General features: G+C 44.3%; 1 protein-coding gene across 13 annotated transcripts in view; it reads right to left on the bottom strand.

Annotated features, from left to right (window-relative positions):
* Positions 1 to 10,762: 10,762 nt before the first annotated feature.
* Positions 10,763 to 23,159, bottom strand: part of LOC135516005 (transcription factor EC-like) — a 51,114-nt gene continuing 38,717 nt past the window's right edge. For 5 of the 13 annotated variants that reach the window (XM_064939945.1, XM_064939944.1, XM_064939943.1 and 2 more), the window contains 7 exons: positions 22,767 to 23,033; positions 22,078 to 22,179; positions 19,732 to 19,855; positions 18,347 to 18,403; positions 18,174 to 18,249; positions 17,108 to 17,282; positions 10,763 to 11,979 (listed from right to left, as the gene is read on the bottom strand). In XM_064939945.1, the coding sequence (XP_064796017.1) occupies positions 11,524 to 11,979; positions 17,108 to 17,282; positions 18,174 to 18,249; positions 18,347 to 18,403; positions 19,732 to 19,855; positions 22,078 to 22,179; positions 22,767 to 23,033 (1,257 nt within the window). In that variant the 3' untranslated portion in view covers positions 10,763 to 11,523. The remainder of the gene's footprint in view (positions 11,980 to 17,107; positions 17,283 to 18,173; positions 18,250 to 18,346; positions 18,404 to 19,731; positions 19,856 to 22,077; positions 22,180 to 22,766; positions 23,034 to 23,159) is intronic. The other 8 variants (XM_064939955.1, XM_064939953.1, XM_064939952.1 and 5 more) reach the window with 5 other exon arrangements.

Genomic DNA, 23,159 nt, shown 5'->3' with positions numbered 1-23,159 from the left:
TTTTTTTAATTATTCCAGCACCATTTAATGTACGTGCTGGTCCTCAGTCCCCTGACTGCCGTTCACATGAGGGACCATTCTTCACGCAAAACAGCATCAATCTTTAAAATGTGTGAGGATTGCATGGCTACTGGCCGTAGCGTGTGGCTGACTGCATCATCTCGCTGCCTGCCTGCATGCCTGCCTGTACTACTTCATAAATAAAGCCATTCCACACCACTGAATGCACTGAGGATCAGTGGTACTCATTCTTCTGTCACGGGACGATTCAAGCCCCCTCTCTCTCTCTCACTCAATCCTGATGGATTGACTTCTAAGGGTAGAACTAAGGGAGGTAATGAAGTAAATCGAATATATTGACCATAAACAAACAGTGAAAGTATCTGATATTATATTTTCATTCATTGCCACTTCATTGTCAATGTCAATTGATTATTGTCATTTTCAAAAGTGTTTTGTGACTCTTTTCCTCTTGCTTTTTTAACTGTTGATTTTGAGGAGATAAGTAGGTGGCGGCCATTTTCTTTCCTCCACCTTATTTTTTTATATTTTTTATTTCACCTTTATTTAACCAGGTAGGCAAGTTGAGAACAAGTTCTAATTTACAATTGCGACCTGGCCACCTTCACTCTCCCCCAAATTCTCCAATTGGCAATATAAGACTTGAATTTGTTTAGGCACTTCTAGTAACTTCAATACAGCCGTCTTCGGTGCTTTGCAATACAGGGTCTGTGAGTGATTTCCAGGCGGATCAGTCAGGGTTTGTGCTGATGCTGGGGGAATCGAGTGATGGCCTGACTGAAGTGTTGGGTCTGAGAAACCTCCATCTGATCCATGCAGCTCCCGATGGGCCTCAGGGGCTAAAGCCCTCCAGAGCCCGTTGGTGTGTTTGTAATCAGCCCCCCCCCCCCCCCCCACCACCATCACCAGCCTCTCAAGGCCCTTTCTCCGTCTCCACACCAAATAAGAGCGTGAAAAATGGAGGGGGATACGACGAGGATCTGAGCCAAGCAAAACGGGAGGGCCTTGTTTTAAACATGTTTATTTTTGAAGACGCCCTCACGGTGATGTGGCTGTGCGCTGACGTTCCAGCAGTCTCAGGTGTGGAAGTTTGAACAAACAGGCCTTTGTTGAAGGAGAGAGAGGGAACAGGGAGACGGGACGGGTGTTTTAAGCCCTGCTGTTATCTTACGCCCGCTGCAGGGTTGAGCAGCGAATTAGGACTGTGGCTCTGCTCCTCTTTCCCTGAGGCCCCAGCCCCAGAGAGGGAGAGGATAGAGAGGGAGTGGGGGGAGAAGTGGGGAGAGGGAGACATGGGGGAGGGAGAGAAAGCGAGTGGGATAGAGAGAGGAAGCGGGAGAGAAGGTGGAAAGCTGGCAAAGCTTCTCACTTTTTTTCTTTCTACCTGCTTCCTACTTAAGGGGGAAGCCACAGCTGGCATACATGCACTCTGTGGCATGCTTGGGTGAGACAGTGAAAGATTGCGTGGGAGAATTTGTAAAATATGTATTTGTTTTCCACATTGCGGTTTTGATTGAATTCTTGCCTAAAGCATTTTTGTATGCACTCGGCTTGATCCTTGCTCCTTGGCAAACACACACACACACACACACAAACACACTCTCTCACCAGCCAGGATCATAATAGAACAGCAGCCAGCCTCCGCCAAAGTGGATCATTATTTACTAAACAGGTTGCTTGCCTAACAAGAGAAGACTGATTACCGTAAAGGCTGCTATCAAAACCCTGGCGCTGGAGGAATATCCATCATAATTGATGTGTTGCAAAGCAGATTATACACATTAATGCACACACTCCTAGATATGACAGCTCCAACTGAACATGACAAATTCCATAATGCGAAAAAAGGTATTTTACTCTCTGGGTATTAGGATGCATAACGGCAAGTAACAAAGAAGCATGTTGCATGTTGTGTGTGTATACGCCCCCCCCCCCTCCCACACCTCTCTCTGCTCTTCTCTCCCACTCCTTAATTACATTTGATGTGTTGCAGAAGATTCCTTCTGTACTGTAAACTGTTGTTGGCCTGGCAGGACTTCTCCTCAGTTCATGATATATTCACTCATCTGTGTTAGCTAATCTTAACATGGCATTAGCTACGTAGCTGCTCCGTACGATGTGTTTGAGCTGGGGGGTGACAGCTGCCGATTATTTACAGAACTCCATGTGTGTAACGCACAGCACAACAGAGAAGCTCATTTAAATTGCCTTGCTCATTCATTTGGACGGAATTAGCCTGCTCTACCCTTGTATAATCACCGGCAGGCGTTGCTGGTCTAAATAGGCTTTTGGGATAGATGGGCGTTTCACTCCTCACTCCTCTCGCTCTCTCTCTAGTTCAGTTAATCAACTCGATAGTGTTGAGAGGGCCTGCCACTGGAACTTCTGTTTCCTTACTGTTCAGTAGTGTACATCGAGGTGGGGGGGGATTTGTATCCGTGGCCGACGTGAGTAAGACGTTTAAGCGCGTTAACCCTCGCAAGGCTGCCGGCCCAGACAGCATCCCTAGCCGCGTCCTCAGAGCATAGCAGACCAGCTGGCTGGAGTGTTTACGGACATATTCAGTCTCTCCCTATCACAGTCTGTTGTCCCCACATGCTTCAAGCTGTCCACCATTGTTCCCGTACCCAAGAAAGCAAGGGTAACTGAACTAAAATACTATTGTCCCGTTGCACTCACTTCTGTCATCATGAATTGCTTTGAGACATAAGTCAAGGATCATATCACCTCTATCTTACTTGACACCGTAGAACCACTTCAATTTGCTTACCGTCCCAATAGATCCACAGACGATGCAATTGCCATCGCACTGCACACTGCCCTATCCCATCTGGAGAAGAAGAATGCCTATAAGAGAATGCTGTTCATTAACAATAGCTTAGCATTCAACACCATAGTACCCTCCAAGCTTGAGGCCCTGGGTCTGAACCCCACTGTGTGCAACTAGGTCTTGGACTTCCTGATGATTCACCCCCAGGTGGTGAAGGTAGGAAACAATACCTCCACTTCGCTGATCCTCAACACTTATGGCCCCACAAGGATGCGTGCTCAGCCCCCTACTGTACTCCCTGTTCACCCATGACTGGGTGGCCACACACGCCTCCAACTCAATCATCAAGTTTTCAGACAACACAACAATAGTAGGCCTGATTACCAACAATGACGAGACAGCCTAAAGGGAGAAGGAAAGGGCCCTGGGATTGTGAAGTGAGCTTCCAGTTCCTCGGCGTACACATCACTGACAAACTGAAATGGTCAACCCACACAACAGAGCCTCATCAACCTCAGGAGGCTGAAGAAATTTGACTTAAAACCCTCAACTTTGACAAATACACAATTGAGAGCATCCTGTTGGGCTGTATCACCGCCTGGTACAGCAACTGCACCGCCCGCAACCGCAGGGCTCTCCAGAGGGTGGTGCATCCCTGCCCAACACATCACCGGGTGCAAGCTACCTGCTCTACAGGACACCTACAGCACCCGATGTCACAGGAAGGCCAAAAAGATCATCAAGGACAACAACCACCCAAGCCACTGCCTGTTCACACCGCTATCATCCAGAAGGAGACGTCAGTACAGATACATCAAAGCTGGGACCGAGAGACTGAAAAACATCTTCTATCTCAATGTCATCAGACTGTTAAATAGTCATCACTAGCACATTAGAGGCTGCTGCCCTATTTACATAGACTTGAAAACACTGGACAATGGATCATAATGGATCACTAGTCACTTTAATTATGTTGACTTATTTTGCATCACTCATCTCATATGTATATACTGTATTCTATCCAATTCTACTGTATCTTAGTCTATGCTGCTCTTACATTGCTCATCCTAATATTTATATATTCTTAATTCCATTCCTTTACTTTAGATTGTGTGTATTGTTAGATATTACTTGTTAGACATTACTGCACTGATGGAGCCAGAAACACAAGCATTTCGCTACACCCACAATAACATCTGCTAAACACGTGTATGTGACCAATAACATTTGATTTGATGATCTTTAGATCGGTTTATGGCTATTTGATGTAGGCCTACACCTGATGTTCTTAAAGAGAGAGATTTAAATGTTTTAATGGTTTATAATCATTGTTCATTTGAACCATTTTCATAGTTATTAGTTTTGTAATGTATTTAATTTCCAAAATATTTTGCTTCAGAATAGTATGTTCCATTGTTCACGTGTATCTGTCGTTGATTTCACTAGTAGCCATTTTTTTAAATCCAGGCTGCGTCCATTGATTATGAGTTGAGACTGAGTGCACTTTCCCACTAGGTGAGCCTGAAGTGCAGTATCTATGGTTAAAATGCACTGTATTACACAACATTGTATGTGTAATATAAAATGTTTCAATTACATTTTGTCTTATGTACAAACACAAGTATTATTAGTAATATTATTAAGTATTTACCATGTTGTAAATGGTGCTATTTTATCACAGCGTACAGTGACTTTGATTAACTCAATATGCTACATTTTTCATTCCGAGTCTATTTTAGACTGTTATTGTGAACCGTGTTATTGTTTTAATACATTTTGTTTAAAAGAAGCCAGCAGTTGCTGATCTCTACTGTGTGTTTATGTTTAGAGAGGAGCGAACTCTTCAGAACTGTGTCGTTAGATTAGCAACGCACCCACTCCTCAGTCTCCGAGCTCTTAATTAACACTCCGTGTTAATCACTTTGAACCCAGCCAAGGTAATGACATTCCATCATACAGATCGCTACACTCACTATACCTCACACAATATGTCTTCCTTTCATTTCATCTCTCTTCCTGTGTGTGTGTGTGTGTGTGTGTGTGTGTGTGTGTGTGTGTGTGTGTGTGTGTGTGTGTGTGTGTGTGTGTGTGTGTGTGTGTGTGTGTGTGTGTGTGTGTGTGTGTGTGTGTGTGTGTGTGTGTGTGTGTGGAAAGATACTATGGTATTCCAATGAGAGCTTTCATTAAATAAATGTGTGTCAAAAAAAATGTTTTTTCTATTTTCGGGAGGGAATTGTATTGAACAAAACTGTCAATCACTGTGTGGCATCACATTGACTACACAAACACTTAGTATGAAATGACACCAAGTACGATGGGAAAAAAACACCCCAACTTCTCTTTCTACACTCAGCCATCTGTGGATATGCATTTTTTTGGTGTGTTTTACTGTTTTCCCCAAGACTTAATATAACTTAATGGCACATTAATATGTGTTAGGATACATGGGGCACACAGTATGCTATCTAATCCATTAACCGAGTTCCTACTTTATATACACTGCTATAGGCTGTTTTAAGTACATGTTGGCTAAATATCTTCCCGGAATCTGCCTGCTTGACTACGCTTTAACTGAAGTAATGATTTTCGATATAAGTTAAGCTGATTTGCCTAAGCTACCGAGTAATTAACTGAACTTAATCGTTTCATTTCAATTCATTTCCATCACCTGAATTATATTTTGTCCTCCCTTTTGTGATGTTTGCATCTGCTTGAGTCCAAGCCTTAGCCTCAGCCCTGTCAGGCATGTAGAGATACACCTTTTAATTCTGTAGCCACACTGACCTCTAGTGGAGCCTGGTCCCAATCAGGTCCTCTCTGCGTCTCTGTCCCTCCCTGGCAGAGATGACATTTAACTGGACTCAGTGGTGGCCAGACAGACACTCGCGCTGTGTTCCCAAATGACAACCTTTTTCCCTACATAGTGCACTATTTTGGACCGCAGCCCAACGGGGTGCCATTTGGCACGCAGCCACAGTCCCATCTCAGGTAATGAATCCGCTTTTGACGGACGGTCTCGTCGGAAGGCTTTACCCTCCAAACGCCCAGAGCTGGGATTGCCCACGACGGGCCGTGGAGAGATTAAGAGTCAATGTAATGAGAGCAAAAGAGGTTATTTTAGCTCCTTTGTCTCTCGTCCTTTCCTCTCACTCTGTACGAAGTCTGACTTAACTCCGCGCGGGCCAATCGCATGGGCATTGACTTCTTTCTTTTTATCATTCCTCTCGCTCCTCTCCTCCCTCGGCTGGCTTCCTCTCTCTCTTTTTTCCCCCTTTCCCTACACCTCTGTTTTCCCTTGCGTCCATCCATCCATCCATCCATACCCACTTATCCATACGATCCCATCTCCTAAAGGGGATGGTAAGATCCTTAGAATATGGGAAAATGCACACACTACTTCTCTGCAGACATGGTAATAGACATAATAGGGTCAGGTCTTGCATTTAATAAACAATTACCCATCAATTATGAATGAAGGCCCAGCGATGGCCTGGATTCCTGGGTGAGAGAGGAGAGGAGAGAGAGATAAAGAGGTGGATGAATAGATGAATAATGTAGAAAGATGCCCATTGGAGAGAAGAGGCCCTCACCAAACACCTCGGCCCACACAGCTAGAGCCAATTATCTCACTGTGGTAATGATCATCATATCCCCCCAAACCTGGCTGACATTTACCCACATGTCCCGCCCTGCATCTCGCTTCACCTCGTCTCTCTCTTGACTAACACACACTCACTTACGCCGGAGACGCGCAGGAGAACAGAGAGACACACTACAGCGCATTGTCCAATTGCACTCTCCACTATTAGATTCAACTTTTGTTTTTCTCTTGTTTTACAGAATATTTTCCTTGCTTGCTTTCTTGGTTTCCCCCTGAGGTGTTTGGGGGGGGGGGGGGTTCGGGACGGTAAGGGTGGCAGTTAAAGCAGCGACCATCATACCTTTAGATCTGTCGCTCCCGTTTTGAATTACAAATGAATCAGGGCCTTCCAATGGCCACGGCCCCGCCGTCCCCCCATCGTCCCCACCATCCCCACTGCCCCACCAAGGTCACCCAGATTACAGAAGGTTACCAGAGGGAGAACGAGGAAGAGTGGGAGAGGGGGCCAATGATGGGAGGATTAGCATAGCAGTTCCCAATAGTGGAGGAATTAAACGGGGAAAGTAAGATGCTAACCCAACAAAACGGACCTTCTTTTCTGCTCCATTAGAATACGTTAGCCGGAGATATTATGGATGGAGAGGGGGAGAGAGGCAAAGAAGGGATATTTTGGCCCCCTCAGATCAGAGGCTGGGCCGGAGGTGCTAAAAGCAGCCCGTTAGTGAGGAGACTGAGGCTGAATCAGGGAGCCCCAATGGAGTCCCAGTGGATGGCTCCTCTATGGGCCCAGGCTGAATAACACGGACATCTTCGATCCCTGGTGGATCCCCAATGGCTCCCTCAGGCCCCAGGGCTCTGGTTATAATGGGATCAGAGCCAGTCGGGACCATTCCCTGGACACAGTGCAGTTAGACATACTATTAGCCGAGTCTGTGGCGTAAAGGAGGCTGCCGGGCCTCATTCTTATATTGTAGTTCTTGGTATGTTCATAGACGTGCGTAAAGACAACATCTGGCCATGTAATTGAATGTACGTCCATACGCATGACCATATGCCTAGGCTCTTCATGTGAACACGCATAGAAAATAGTGAGTTCAGTAATTGTTCCTTTTTTCATTTAATTTGAACACTGAAAGAGAAATATGCAGAGGGATCACATTAGCATTTCAGAGAAACCTTGATTCGGTTGGTCCTGGCTTGCAGCACAGAGATATTAACTGACTATATGAATGCTACAGTGTTCTGTTCTCTCTGTCGCTGGTTGGATTGACATTTTCCTAATGATGTGCTTTCTTTCTCTCGTCCATGTCCCTCCACTCACCTCTCAGCCCCGCCCACTGATTTAAAACACATACAACTGTAACCGCCTGCCTTTATTGTCAGAATAAAACAAAACTGCGGTTCGAGACACCTTTGCCCCCCCTCCGCGCCCCCATCTGTTGAACATCTGGAATTGTGTGGCGCAAATAATTGGAAGTCAATTTGTTTGAAGAAATGTTTTGACATCTGTTTTGATTCATAAAAACCTCTGGAAATCGCATTCATTTTATAGGGTTTCGAAGCCCAGCTGGTTATTTTTCATCCCTTTGTGTTCCGTCGTTAATGCGATGGTTTGCTAGCGTGTGACGTGGGAGTTTGTGAGAGACTGGTCATGGTGTGGTCTCGCCTCGTAAAGGCTCAATGGACTGGAGGCCCAGCCCCGAAGGATCATGGAATATGTTGGGGTGGTACTGTACAGTATGGCGGAGGGGCGCTACAGTATCTGCAAATATCAAATGACTGGTCAAAAGTAGCACATTATATTACAAGGAATACAGTGTCATTTGACCATGGTCAAAAGTACTGTACTAGATTGGCAATGAAGTGCAATGTGCCATATGTATCCAGTGCCCAGGATCTCTGGATCAGAATAAGCATGTTGTTTACCACACGGCAACTCTGAGTCGAGGCATGAAAATACATATGACACTTGATGTTTGGGCCCTGCTGTCACTTTGTTACTCACAGTCAAATTTCATTTAACTTGTGCACAAGCCTTGTCACAGGCCAGATGCTGATGACTGTTTGTAAATTGTATTTTTTCCCCTCCTGCTCGGGTTGGTGTGGCAGGTGAGGAGGTGAGAATATGGTGTGTGTGCCTATGCGCACGCACATATACATCTGCGAGTGTGTGTGTGTGTGTGTCAGAGTGCTCGTTGTGTTCCAAAGTTGCCATTGGCAGCTTCAGCAGGTGAAAGCATTGTAGCACGCTAGGCTGGCAGCTGTGGCATGCTGTTACAGGTGACAGCTCGGCAGCATCCGTGTCAACTTTAGTGGGAAAAGGGGTGAGAAATTGTTGTGGTGACAGAACACTGCACTAGCACCTCGGAGGTTCATTACATCTATTGGGTTTATAAGACTGGTGAGTCTGTATTGGAGTCCATATACTGTACATCTAGAAGAAACCCAAATGTACTCGTAATTTTACTGGGGTAATGTTAAAATTATATGTTCATACTTTTTTTTAAATATATATATTAGAAAGTAAGGAGTTCATTTCACATTAACATGAAAGCCTTTTGGCGTTTGTTCGTTTGCCTTGCTCGTTAAATCAACCACAATAGTACTATAAATCTCTGGTTTTGTACTGGGATTGGTAAAACGAGAGCTTTTGGGTTTTTGACATGAGTACACAGCATACTGCTGCCACCTACTGGAGAATTATGGCAGTGAACTAGTGGTGAGGTAATGCTCAGCTACGCACAGAAGTTATACAATAAAGCAATGGAAAGCTTATTTTACAAACCACACAGTTTTGGCAGTTATTCTAGTAGAATAATAATTACAATCTCTGTCGTATGCAGAAGGTTAGACAGAGGGCATGGAAGCACCATATCAAGGAAGGTTTTAAATATGATAAACTAGTCTGTTTTACATCTTTACATTAATATTTAGTTATTGAATGTATCGGTTAATGTCTCCTATATTAAACTGTTATCGGATACTCTTAACAATGTCCGGCTGTTTTGTCAATCTAAATAAGACACGTTGTGTCCCTGTCCCTGTCTTGCCCCTGAGTTTCCAAAGCGGTGGTTTAATGAACTGTGATATTCCGAATAAAAGTTCCTAGTTCTGATGTCACCGTTGCCTCGGGCCACTTCACTGTTTGAAGCCCTTGAGTAGAAGCCCTTGAACTTTGTTCAATATTGTCTTTGATGTAGCAAGGAAACTGGACATAGTTGAAATGCATTCAATTGATGAAATGTGTTGATTCTTTTAGTCACATAATGATAAGCTTGTGTATCCAAATTATTTTTGGGAATAGGAGAGTATCTGTAGAGAATCGTATTGACATCAAAATGTAAATTGTGCCTTTGGAAAATGTATTTTAGTCACGCAACGCAAAGTTCTCCGAGACCCTCCATGTTTTCTCTTTAATGAAAATCCATATTTACCTTCCATAATTGCGTTGGCCAATTACCCGTAAACATCACTCATCGCTTTGTAGTTGGCCTGCCTATATTTCATAATGATTCGTGGTTCAATTTTATTTTGTAGCTAGAGAGGAGATGCAAGCAGGAATCTTTCGATTTCATTATGGGAGAAACATACAGCTAATAACATTCTAAAACATTAATTTAGAAGAGCTTTGATGAGGAACACAGGGTATCCACTGAAACGCATTGAAATGTTGTTTTTTTTCACTCTGGACTGTTTGTTGTTTTATTAATGCATAACTTTAACATGATTAGAAAATATCCACTGATTAAAGATTTCTTCTAAAGATTTCAGCATTATATGTATCCAAAACAAGTCTGACTAACCTTTTCTGAGTAAAGTTTTTAAGCAACTATTTTGATTCTCAATGATTAATTTGACACATTCTTTTAAATCAGTCACCTAGCTTCTTCATGGAACTTTTAACGACCACGTTTTTTAAAGCCTACTTTATACTCACTCTCCTTTCATTCTGCCTTTTCCCTGTCCTTAAGAGCCGTTATCTGGCTCGTCATCATCACTCCTCATTTTCCCATTCTCTCTGTCTTCTCTCTGTCGCTCATTCACTGTCTGTCACCCTGGGCGAAACTTTCATTTTACCCACACTCTCACCTACGTTCAGACAGTTCACCTGTATGGACCTTCATTCATCAGTTTAGCCTCATAGGTCTTGCCTCTGACGATGTGATAATCAACCTCTCTGTCACTTTTCCTGGTTCATAACTGAACGGCTCCTGTTAGATAGGAGAATAATGAAAGTTAACAGGACGTCTCTCCGTCATTTTTAATTTTTTTTAATCGTAATTATTTGTGATAGAGTAGGCAATATTACAAATTAAACACGAGAGCTTTTGTGTTGGGTATGTGGTAAGTATGTGGTAAGAAACGCCAGGTCTGATTTATTTAAAAAAAGGGGTTTATTTTTTTTTCCCCACCCCCACTAAGAATACAAAAGAGAGCATGTTAGATAATGTTATGTTTTTTTTAGGAATACATGGATTAAAACACATACATACATAAAACATTTTGTAAAAATACATTTAAAGACAAACAAAGGAAGTGTTAGGCTTTTTCGCCAAGTATCACTGTCCCATTTTAATTTCTGTCTGAAAGAGGAACCACCAGTAACTAGCTCGAGATAGGGCCCATCAGCGAACCTCAATGGTTTAAAGTCCTTTTATACAATAACTGTAATAGTAGACATCTGAAAAGGGACACTGTCCTCTTTTGGCATATTGCAAAGACACCGTATAGTTTACAGTGGTGTGCAACAACCCCAGTGTCCAATGCATTTTGGAACCATATCATATGTTCAGTATGGACCGATTGTCTTTCTCCCTTTTTGTCATGAGTCTGGTTCTGCCTGCGAGGTACACACTCTCCACCAAAGTTTGTAAAAAGTATGAGTGCCAGTGGTAACTAACCCTGGTCCTGGAGAGCCACAGGGTGTGCAGGCTTCTGCTCTGGCCCAGCACTTACACACCTGAGCCCACTAATCAAGCTCTCATTGATTCGAGCTGGTCAGTAGAATCGGATGTGTTGTTGGTGCTGGGCTGGAACAAATCTCCGCACCAATTTGTGAGGGTTACCAACTGCTCTATGTCCTTTGACCTTTGACACAGGTTCACCGTGGGGGTCGCGTAGGGGTCAGGGATCATAGGTCGTCATCGTCCGAGCTGAAGCTGCTCCTGTGACTGGAGTCCTTGGAGGCGTCGGGTGAGCCGGCGGAGAGAAGCGGGTCGGTGCCGAACGGCGAGAGCGGGTTGTCCATGAGGATCTCGTCCAGCCGTTGCTCCTCTTTGAGCGTGGCGCTGAAGAAGTCTGTGAAGTGAGAAAGCGGGTCGGAGAAAGTGGTGGAGCCGTCAACCACCCCCTGACCCTGGTCTGTAACCCCAGTGACGCCCCCAGTGGTCATGGCTGGCATGGAGGTCCTCTGGAGGTACTCCCCATTCAGCTCTTCCTGGTACAGGGGTGGCTGAGGACCCTGCTGTGACTGGGGAGCCAAGGGCTGCTGCTGCTGTTGTTTGAGGAGGTGGGAGGAGAGCTCTACAGTACCCAGGGCAGTGGCCATGCTGGGGAGGCCGTGAGCACGGGCCTGGATCTCCAACTCCTGAAACGCACAGAAAAGGACCAAGGATCAGGACAGTGTTCTTCTCAAATACATAGGAATGGGAACAGTGTTCGAATAAGAAGATTCTTAATGAAGGAGATTACTTTTCTTAGAAAGAGCTCTGTACGAGTTGGCAACCCTTACACACACACAAGCACACATGGATGCATACACATTACACCCCCCCCTCCCTTCCCTGCGTCCCCTACACACACATACCTCATAATCTGGTAGATGATTATGAATTGACTTTAAATAGCACTCTAATGTAGTGGAGGCCGATCCATTTAATCTACCCCTCCTCTCCAGACCCCCCTGTCAGGAAGCAGCCGGGGCCCTTGGGATATGTGTTATAAACATGACGGGGAGGAACCAATGACAAAACCTCATCAGTCAGCTACCAGCAGGTCAGCAATGTGGTTCACGCCTCCCCATCGACGCTCTACGAGCAGTAGCACTATGGGTAATAGTCTGTTGTCAATCTACCTTGATAACGGTTAGGCTAGCATGTCGTTTAGCTAAACAAACTCGGGGGATAAAAAGAGTGTAGAGGAATGTGATGCAAGGGGGGGGGAAGCATTGCTGTTCCCACGTTACGTGATGCAAAGTGATAACCTTCTGTTTCTCTCAGTTACAACACCTTTCTGTAGGATTCCAACAGTGCATTTAAGTAAGACTAGCGTGATGTTTATGTGGGTGATTCTTGGTGTTGATGCCGTCTTTCTCCCTACAGTGTGTCACTGAACTGTCATCGGCACTTCTTTAGGCTAACGCTGTGAGGCTAACGTTCCGTTAAATGCTTGTGTTTAGTTCTCTCTCTCCACGCGAAATGTCTCTTTTCGTCTCGTTTGTGTCCAATGTGTTTTTGTTGGTCTCAGCGTCCTTTAGGATGACACTGTTACATTGAGAAGTTTAGCTTGACTGTGAGTTCAGCGTAAGAGCCAGAGCCTGATTCATTTGGTGGTTAATTGCGATGGCTCAGTGGCTGAGGACATGTGGTAAAGTCTCCGCTGTCTGCTTGGCTCTGCTCTGTTGCCATGTCAATACCCAGTCGCCCCCGTTTTAACGCTTCATTTTAGGGCGAGGGGAAGTGGGGGAGAGAGGCATGGCTCTGGGTATTATTATGACTCACAACCTAATTCTGACCTGATTCCTCCTTCCGGAGGGATGGAGCCGAAGTCTATCACTCTATTTATTAATCAGGTAATCTATGCAGCCTACTCACTTTTTATAGCTACTGTTTACAGGCATCCTGGGCCATATACAGCGTTCCTCATTGAGTTCCTTGAATTCCTATCGGACCTTGTAGTCATAGCAGATAATATTCTAATTTTTGGTGACTTTAATATTCACATGGAAAAGTCCACAGACCCACTCCAAAAGGCTTTCGGAGCCATCATCGACTCAGTGGGTTTTGTCCAACATGTCTCTGGACCTACTCACTGTCACAGTCATACTCTGGACCTAGTTTTGTCCCATGGAATAAATGTTGTGGATCTTAATGTTTTTCCTCATAATCCTGGACTATTGGACCACCATTTTATTACATTTGCAATTGCAACAAATAATCTGCTCAGACCCCAACCAAGGAGCATCAAAAGTCGTGCTATAAATTCACAGACAACACAAAGATTCCTTGATGCCCTTCCAGACTCCCTCTGCCTACCCAAGGACGTCAGAGGACAAAAATCAGTTACCCACCTAACTGAGTTTAACCTAACTTAATTTAACCTTGCGCAATACCCTAGATGCAGTTGCACCCCTAAAAACTAAAAACATTTCTCATAAGAAACTAGCTCCCTGGTATACAAGAAAATACCCGAGCTCTGAAGCAAGCTTCCAGAAAATTGGAACGGAAATGGCGTCACACCAAACTGGAAGTCCTCCAACTCGCTTGGAAAGACAGTACCGTGCAGTATCGAAGAGCCCTCACTGCTGCTCAATCATCCTATTTTTCTAACTTAATTGAGGAAAATAAGAACAATCCAACATTTATTTTTGATACTGTCGCAAAGCTAACTAAAAAGCAGCATTCCCCAAGTGAAGATGGCTTTCACTTCAGCAGTAATAAATTCATGAACTTCTTTGAGGAAAAGATCATGATTATTAGAAAGCAAATTACGGACTACTCTTTAAATCTGCGTATTCCTTCAAAGCTCAGTTGTCCTGAGTCTGCACAGCTCTGCCATGACCTCGGATCAAGAGAGACACTCAAGTGCTTTAGTACTATATCTCTTGACACAATGATGAAAATAAGCATGGCTTCTAAACCTTCAAGCTGCATACTGGACCCTATTCCAACTAAACTACTGAAAGAGCTGCTTCCTGTGCTTAGCCCTTCTATGTTGAACATAATAAATGTCTCTCTATCCACCGGATGTGTACCAAACTCACTAAAAGTGGCAGTAATAAAGCCTCTCTTGAAAAAGCCAAACCTTGACCCAGAAAATATTAAAAACTATCGGCCCATAGCGAATCTTCCATTCTTCTCAAAAAATTTAAAAAAAGCTGTTGCGCAGCAACTCACTGCCTTCCTGAAGACAAACAATGTATATGAAATGCTTCAGTCTGGTTTTAGACTCCATCATAGCACTGAGACTGCACTTGTGAAGGTGGTAAATGACCTTTTAATGGCATCAGACCGAGGCTCTGCATCTATCCTCGTGCTCCTAGAGCTTAGTGCTGCTTTTGATACCATCGATCACCACATTCTTTTGGAGAGATTGGAAACCCAAATTGGTCTACGCGGACAAGTTCTGGCCTGGTTTAGATCTTATCTGTCGGAAAGATATCAATTTGTCTCTGTGAATGGTTTGTCCTCTGACAAATCAACTGTAAATTTCGGTGTTCCTCAAGGTTCCGTTTTAGGACCACTATTGTTTTGACTATATATTTTACCTCTTGGGGATGTCATTCGAAAACATAATGTTAACTTTCACTGCTATGTGGATGACACACAGCTGTACATTTCAATGAAACAAGGTGAAGCCCCAAAATTGCCCTCGCTAGAAGCCTGTGTTTCAGACATAAGGAAGTGGATGGCTGCAAACGTTCTACTTTTAAACTCGGACAAAACAGAGATGCTTGTTCTAGGTCCCAAGGTCTAGATCTATTGAATCTGACAATTAATCTTAATGGTTGTACAGCCGTCTCAAATAAAACTGTGAAGGACCTCGGCGTTACTCTGGACCCTGATCTCTCTTTTGATGAACATATCAAGACTGTTTCAAGGACATTGCAAAAATCAGAAACTTTCTGTCCAATGATGCAGAAAAATTACTCCATGATTTTGATACTTCTAGGTTAGACTACTGCAATGCTCTACTTTCCGGCTACCCGGAACTTAAACTTCAGTTAGTGTTAAATACGGCTGCTAGAATCCTGACTAGAACCAACAAATTTGATCATATTACTCCAGTGCTAGCCTCCCTACACTGGCTTCCTGTTAAGGCAAGGGCTGATTTCAAGGTTGTACTGCTAACCTACAAAGCATTACATGGGCTTGCTCCTACCCATCTCTCTGATTTGGTCCTGCCGTACATACCTACACGTACGCTACGGTCACAAGACGCAAGCCTCCTAATTGTCCCTGGAATTTCTAAGCAAACAGCTGGAGTCAGAGCTTCTCCTATAGAGCTCCATTTTTATGGAATGGTCTGCCTACCCATGTGAGAGACGCACTCAGTCTCAACCTTTAAGTCTTTACTGAAGACTCATCTCTACAGTGGTTCAAATGATTGAGTGCAGTCTGGCCCAGGAGTGTGAAGGTGAACGGAAAGGCTCTGGAGCAACGAACCACCCTTACTGTCTCTGCCTGGTCGGTTCCCCTCTTTCCACTGGGATTCTCTGCCTCTAACCCTACTACAGGGGCTGAGTCACTGGCTTACTGGTGCTCTTTCATGCCGTCCCAAGGAGGGGTGCGTCACTTGAGTGGGTTGAGTCACTGATGTGATCTTCCTGTCTGGGTTGGCGCCCCCCCTTGGGTTGTGCCGTGGCGGAGATCTTTGTGGGCTATACTCGGCCTTGTCTCAGGATGGTAAGTTGGTGGTTGAAGATGTCGCTCGAGTGGTTTGGGGGCTGTGCTTTGGCAAAGTGGGTGGGGTTATATCCTTCCTGTTTGGCCCTGTCCGGGGGTATGATCGGATGGGGCCACAGTGTCTCCTGACCCCTCCTGTCTCAGCCTCCAGTATTTATGCTGCAGTAGTTTATGTGTCGGGGGGCTGGGGTCAGTTTGTTATATCTGGAGTACTTCTCCTGTCTTATCCGGTGTCCTGTGTGAATTTAAGTATGCTCTCTCTAATTCTCTCTTTCTCTCTTTCTTTCTCTCGTTCAGAGGACCTGAGCCCTAGGACCATGCCTCAGGACTAGCTGGCATGATGACTCCTTGCTGTCCCCAGTCCACCTGGCCGTGCTGCTGCTCCAGTTTCAACTGTTCTGCCTGCGGCTATGGAATCCTGACCTGTTCACCGGACGTGCTACCTGTCCCAGACCTGCTGTTTTCAACTCAACTCTATAGAGACAGCAGGAGTGGTAGAGATACTCTTAATGATCGGCTATGAAAAGCCAACTGACATTTACTCCTGAGGTGTTGACTTTCTGCACCCTCGACAACTACTGTGATTATTATTATTTGACCATGCTAGTCATTTATGAACATTTGAACATCTTGGCCATGTTCTGTTATAATCTCCACATGGCACAGCGAGAAGCCTGGTTCCTCTCTAGGTTTCTTCCTAGGTTTTGGCCTTTCTAGGGAGTTTTTCCTAGCCACCATGCTTCTACACCTGCATTGCTTGCTGTTTGGGGTTTTAGGCTGGGTTTCTATGCAGCACTTTGAGCTATCAGCTATATAAATAAATTTGATTTGATTTAGGTAATTATTGTGGCTTGGAGAGGAGACGTGGAAGAGAACAGTGGTGATGAGGAACTGCTTGACAAACATCAATAGAAGCAAGTCCGGTCTCTGTCAGGGTAGGGGGTGAGGGGGGGGTCTCTATTGAGCATCAGGGCCGTGATGGTGCACATTGACATGGTGTTAAGGATGGGGAAGTCGCTGGGTTGGGGATCTGTAGTGGTAGGGGGCTCGGGTTTTGAGGGTGTCTGTCTTTCTCTCTCCCGTAGTCCATACCTGGATCCTGAGCAGTAGCCTCCTGTTGGCCTGCTCCATCTTCTTCTGCCTGTTCTCCAGCTCTCTGGCGTGCTGCTGCTCCTTCTGCAGCCACTTGATGTACTCCACCGACGCCTTGAGAATGGTGCCTTTGTTCCAGCGCATATCACTACGGCAGAGGGACGTAAAAGATAACCTTTTATTCACCGCATCAGCGGAATGTTCTGTACAAAAACTTACACAGGGACCCATTTTTTATATATGAATAAGAAATAGTGATTTACATGGCCAATTATTCATTCTCGGACATTACATCCAGCCTTTGAATGGGAATTTTAATAGAATAGTTAAGTATAAGTGTGTCGGCAGAAAGTCCATTTTGGAACCGCTTATATGGTCAAATTAATCCTCAAGTAAAAATAGGTGTCGGAAGAGGGGGGGGGAATGTGACTTTAGAAGAATCCAAGAGTGCAGGCCCCGTTCCCTGATACCATTACTTTTTAAAAAGGAGGAAGCAGTTGTAAAATGCACCTTTCTTTGGAACAAGACGTTGGTCTGTTCCACAGCTAATAATCTTCTTTATCTTGTCTTAATGGCACGGCGACAGCGGTAACCTTCCATTTAAATTCTATCGTAAGTTAAATTGCTGTTGGGCCAGTCGGATTCCAATTCCGGCTTCCGTATTCCATCTTAGTGGGCCAATTGTCCTCAAACTTTGATTCAAATGGGTGGTGGCCTTCTTTGCGTTTGACCCCAATCTTCATCATTGAGCTCTAAGCTGTAGTCTACTGTTGAGTGCCCAAGGAGGACACAGACTCACTACTTTGCAGAGCGTGAAGACTACAATAGCTACTCAAGTACACCCTTGAAATAGAAGCGAAATGTGCTCTTGACTATTAATTTGAATTCAATTAACAACATTTAGCGGCCTGTGCTTAGTATTTGATATGTTTAACACCAGCCAGACATTTGTGCTTCTTTTCATGGCAATAGACTTGATCATGGGGAGTTTCTTTAAGTCAAGGTAAGCTAATGTTTGGAACATAATAAAGACTGAGAAAAGTCTAACAAGCGCTAGATCACTTACGGGTCATTCGACTTTGGTATCATTGTTCCAAGTTCTTTGATTCTGTAGTTGATATTGTATCTTCTTCTTCTTTCAACTGGTCAGAGAGAGAGAGTGAGAGGACATTGAGTTACTTTAGTGGCCCCACGCAACATTTCCGAACGGTACTCTGTATTGAGTAGGGCGACTCTTACTCAAGTTGTGATTGTCTTTCTTCTGTCGTTCTTTGGCCATCACTCTCGTTTCATGTTCTGTGAAACAGAAAGAAGAAACACAGCCTGATAAGAAACGCACACAGAGTATGAAAGAAGCTCCAGTCAGTCGATACACAGTTCTGGCCTGGATATTTCTGGGGTGTCAGACAGAGTGGAGATCCTCATTGCCACCACAGACACAAAGCCTGAACCTTCCCCAGAGTCTGAACCTTCCACACACTCACGCACATAGTGAAAGGGCTCGATTTATCCCACTCCACCCAGCCCGCCTGGCATACTGCGTCTCTTCTCTTTGGTTCATTGTGAAAAATCCGTGTCCTCTTTTTAAGCCACTCAGGCTGGCAATTAAGTCTGCTTAACAAATTTGCTGATCTACCCATGAGGGGAAAGGCATGCTATATCATTCATATTCACATTCACATTTCTCCCAAATGATATAATTAGAACCTGTGATTGCATTTCTCAATTCGTCTCTGTTGATTCAATAAGGTCATTTAGACCTCTGTGTAACTGCCCGTTGTTCCCGACCGCACACTTATATGAAAAATATACTAATTCACTTATTTTCTCGTCGGAGTGAAGCGTTCTTGAGGCATCCTTTCTATTTCCTAAATCAATTAGCTTTACTCGATGCATGGCATTTATAAAACATTTCTCAGAGGTCCTTTGTGTCGCGGACTATGGACAGAGGCCATTGATAATTAGGGATGTGAGTGACACAACTGTAGTCCAAACACTACACATTCAAGGGAAAAATCTATGTGTTACATGTAAACATATTTGTCTTGTTTTCCTTCAGCATCCTTCTTCATTGGACTTGATACGGCTAGACAGTGAACTTGTGCTACTACACATGCACCCTATAGAAGCGATCCGTAATTTATCCAAAACAAATCCATGTTGAACCTGCACGGTCTTCCATTATAATAAACTGACTGACAAGTTGTAGATGCTGTATAGAATACACAATGACAATCGGCTGAGAGCAGACAAATTATTGAGTTGACTTAGTAATAAGTTGAATAGTTTGTGTAGGATTAACGCTGTACACATCAGGGTTGAAGAAGAGGGCCTACACAGCATTTTGTCATAATTCTACTCAGCTAAAGAAGAAAAATGACTAAATGGATTACTCTTTCTTGTTTCCTGTAGTCGGGCACCTTAAAAAAATGCTAAACTTATTCATTCCTAAAAACAAAATGGATGCCAGTAACTGACATGATTTAGACTTGTCAGGAATGTGTCACCTAGTGTTGTGCTTTTATGCTACAGTATGTGGTTGAGTTTCACACTTCTATCCTCTTTCGATGTGATCATGCATTGATTATTATGATCATCTTTAGTGCTATGATGTGTGTTCGTACCTGTGACTTCCCTTTTTACAGTAGTGAGCTTAGTGGGGCGTGAGGTGGGTGTCATTCGGCCATGAGGGGCTGTAGTCATACCTGGTTCACACCCATAGATGTCCAGCATGCTGCTGCTCAGCACCTGGAGAGAAGAAAAGGAGAGGAGGAAGATGTCAGGGAATGGTTGAACACAGACGCACAGACACAGAGAGATAACGTCTCATTCAGACTCGGGGACCTCAGGTTCACTAAGTCATTGCAACTTTTGGAAGCAGATTGACTTTGGCTCAGTTGAAAGCATTGAAATGGTGGCAGGAATTTGTAAGTCTTTCAGATGAGGGCAATCATAGCACTGTTGGCAGTCCTGTCACTTCTCAGCCCTCAGGGCATTGCTTTGTGTGATCCAGCAGGAGAGGCTAGGGGCCTCCATGTCTCCCCACCAGGGGCGCTGCCTGACCACAGCCCTGTTTGTGTCCCCTAAGGCCTTCTCAGGTCCTTCTCTGGGGGTACGACCTCGCTCCGTGTCCCTGTTTACTAGCCTAATAGTACCAATATCAGTGGCCACTATGGCTACTCAGCTTGAAAGGGCCCCAGAACACAAAGGCGTCTGTGTGTTCAAAATAGCACCCCACTGGATGAAAGCGGGTCATAACCGGCCCAAACAGATATCAAACTGTTTTTCTACGCTGCTTGTCCACTGTGAGAAAATAGGCATATATTTTCCGAACAAGCGGGATAACTACGGTCTCTTTTAGGAACTCTGTTGGAATGCAGAGTGATGCATGTCTCATCTTAGGGAGCTGTGCATTTTTGGGAATCCTACAAAAGCCGGCATAGATGCCACAAGCTGTGTAAAGACAATTTGTCACTGTGTATGTGTGAAATTCAATTCCTAGAATAGTGTAGAGAGGGATAAGAATAGAGGTCAAGTTATGGGAGGGCAGGAAGGAGGGAGTGGGAGAAAAATAAGGAACTGTAGACATTTCAATATTTGCAGTTGGTTTGCTTTGCCTGTAGATGGCTTTCTCTCTGTCATTATCTCTAACAGAGGGGGGGGGATACTTATCAAAATGAAAGATTGCAACAGTCCCCCCGACTGCTCACATCGTAATCACTTCAATCCGCTCCCATCTGTGTTCCTGGGATATGTTGACATGACAAAACGACGTGATGCATCGTACTGTATGACTAATTAGAATGAATTGATCCATTTAAGCGCGCTATCATTTCGGAACAAGCCCATCGGGAGTGTAGGCATTAACCCAATCCAATGCCTCACTGCCTCGCTCTAAATCTCTTCTCCTCTCCCTTTTTCTCCCTGTCGCTCTGATCTTCACTCTCTACACCCCCCCCCCTTCACTCTCTACACCTCGTTTTTTCCCTCCTTTTCTATGTGTGTGTTTGTGTGCCTGGCTGCCTGCTTGCCTCTGTCTTTCTCTAGCTCTCTTCATCTCTATCTCTCTTCATCTCAATCTCTCTGTCTGGTTGGCCTCTCCTCAATGCCTCTCTCTTGAAATGCAGGTGGGAACACCATTTTCCTTTAGTACCACATACCTCTGTGGTGAGTTCAGGTGTGTCTATAATCGCTACTCAAATGAGTCTTTGTTTTTTTGGAATTCAACTCCAGATATAATTCGCACTGGGAGCACTTGTCTCTGCTGCCATCCATGCATTTTTCTAATGGAATGCCTAGTCTGAACAAGATATTTTTTTGTTGTAGTAGATATCTAGCATAGTCTCGCCGTTCTCCCTCTGTCTTCTTGACTACCATTCCCAAACTCCCTGGTAGTGACCAGTGTCCATGTCGGGCTTTCAGCAAGAAAGTAAGAATCACAGACTTAGTGTTTATACTAATTAACACATCATTCTCACACTGTCATCAGTTACCATGTAATGACACCACTTGCGGATTAATCCGTATTGTTCGGCATCTTGAGAAATGTGAGAAATGCTTTAAGCCTCAACCCAGGTGAAATGAACTTTGACTCATCGGTGAACTTAGTATGACCTCACACAAAGCCTGCTCCTTTTTTCCCAAGCAAGTCAGGCCTGAAAGTTAACATTTGGCCGAGGAAGTAGTTCCTCATATTCCCCTTTTTAAGTCCTTTATTAAAGAAGTTAGTTAAGCAACTTAACTTTAAAGCTGAACTTAACTACCCAATATATGCTTCTTCATGAGTGTCAAGGAGATCAAGGATCTTCTGGGAATCACGTCTGGATCAAGGAATAAGGTCAGCAAGAATCAATAGACAGAAACACCTGCATGTCGATAGCATTTCTTCCCTTCGTTTTGCAATTCAAATAAGTGTTTTTCCCTCGACTTTTGCGACTGATATAATAGTTAATATGATTAGTCATACTTACATTGTTTTGCATTATGATGCTGGGATCCATACAATCCAAGCCCCCGTCGTTGAAGCCGGACTCCAGGCTAATCAAGTCATCAATAACTTCATCCATTGGAAACTAAAAGAAAACAGTCATATTGTACCAGCCTCAGTTCAATTCAGATACATTATGTATCCAGCAACAGGTCATTAATAACGATAGGTGAGCAAATGCTCTCGTTGTAATTCAATGTAACATTTATTTTTTGCATCATCTCTAAACCTATCATTCAGAGGGTGGGACAGTTAGGATCCTAATCCAATAACAGACATTTCCTCACCACCATGCTGGAAGAGATCAGCCGTGGCGGGAACAAAATGTTTGTTTTCAAACTAGTATCCTCCTTAACAGAGATTCTCATTAGGAACTGAATCTCTGAAGTTATTGCTGAGCATTTCAAAGAGAATGGGCAGGTCACTAGAGAACAACTGAGTTGTTTACACAGCTGGTATCTCAGGTAAAAGAGATTTAGGACTCTGTAATCAAACCTGCATAGTGTGATTAAATCACCTAACTATTTTGGGCACTTTAAGGACCTACTAAACAAAGACATTGAGATAAAAACAAACAAATAGCGGGACTGATTGAATCCCAAAACTAAATATCAAAGGTACCTAGATGAACACTTGCTGTTGTTGAAAAGATCAATCAAAACGCTCACTCACCTCGCTGTCGTGGTTGGATGCCAGGGTCAGCAGTGTAACGGGGCTGCTGGGGGTGCTGCCATCACTGAGGGGGGCCATGTGAGCATTCCTCATCACTGGAACGGTGCCCAGGAGCTGCCCTCCCTGCGCAGTGGGGTGAGGGTGGCCCCCTTGTCCCCCGGCCAGCTTGGAACCCAGGGTCAGGTACTGCTTGACCTGCTGACTCTGGGCCTGGTGCAGGTGGAACTTAGAGCCCTCCAGGTGGCTCTGGACCTGTTCCATACAGACCTAAGATCAGTTATTGGGTAACACAACAGGCAACGGTTACTATGTCGTCTCAGATAACAGAGTTTAGTGTTAGTATGCAATCGTTCCAGTGATGAAGATAGACATAAGAAATAAAAGTCACCGCTC

Source organism: Oncorhynchus masou, chromosome 27, assembly GCF_036934945.1.
Source record: "Oncorhynchus masou masou isolate Uvic2021 chromosome 27, UVic_Omas_1.1, whole genome shotgun sequence".
Taxonomy (NCBI): Eukaryota; Metazoa; Chordata; class Actinopteri; order Salmoniformes; family Salmonidae; genus Oncorhynchus; species Oncorhynchus masou.
Note: the sequence above shows the minus strand (reverse complement) of the source record. Positions and strands in the feature narration are given on the sequence as shown.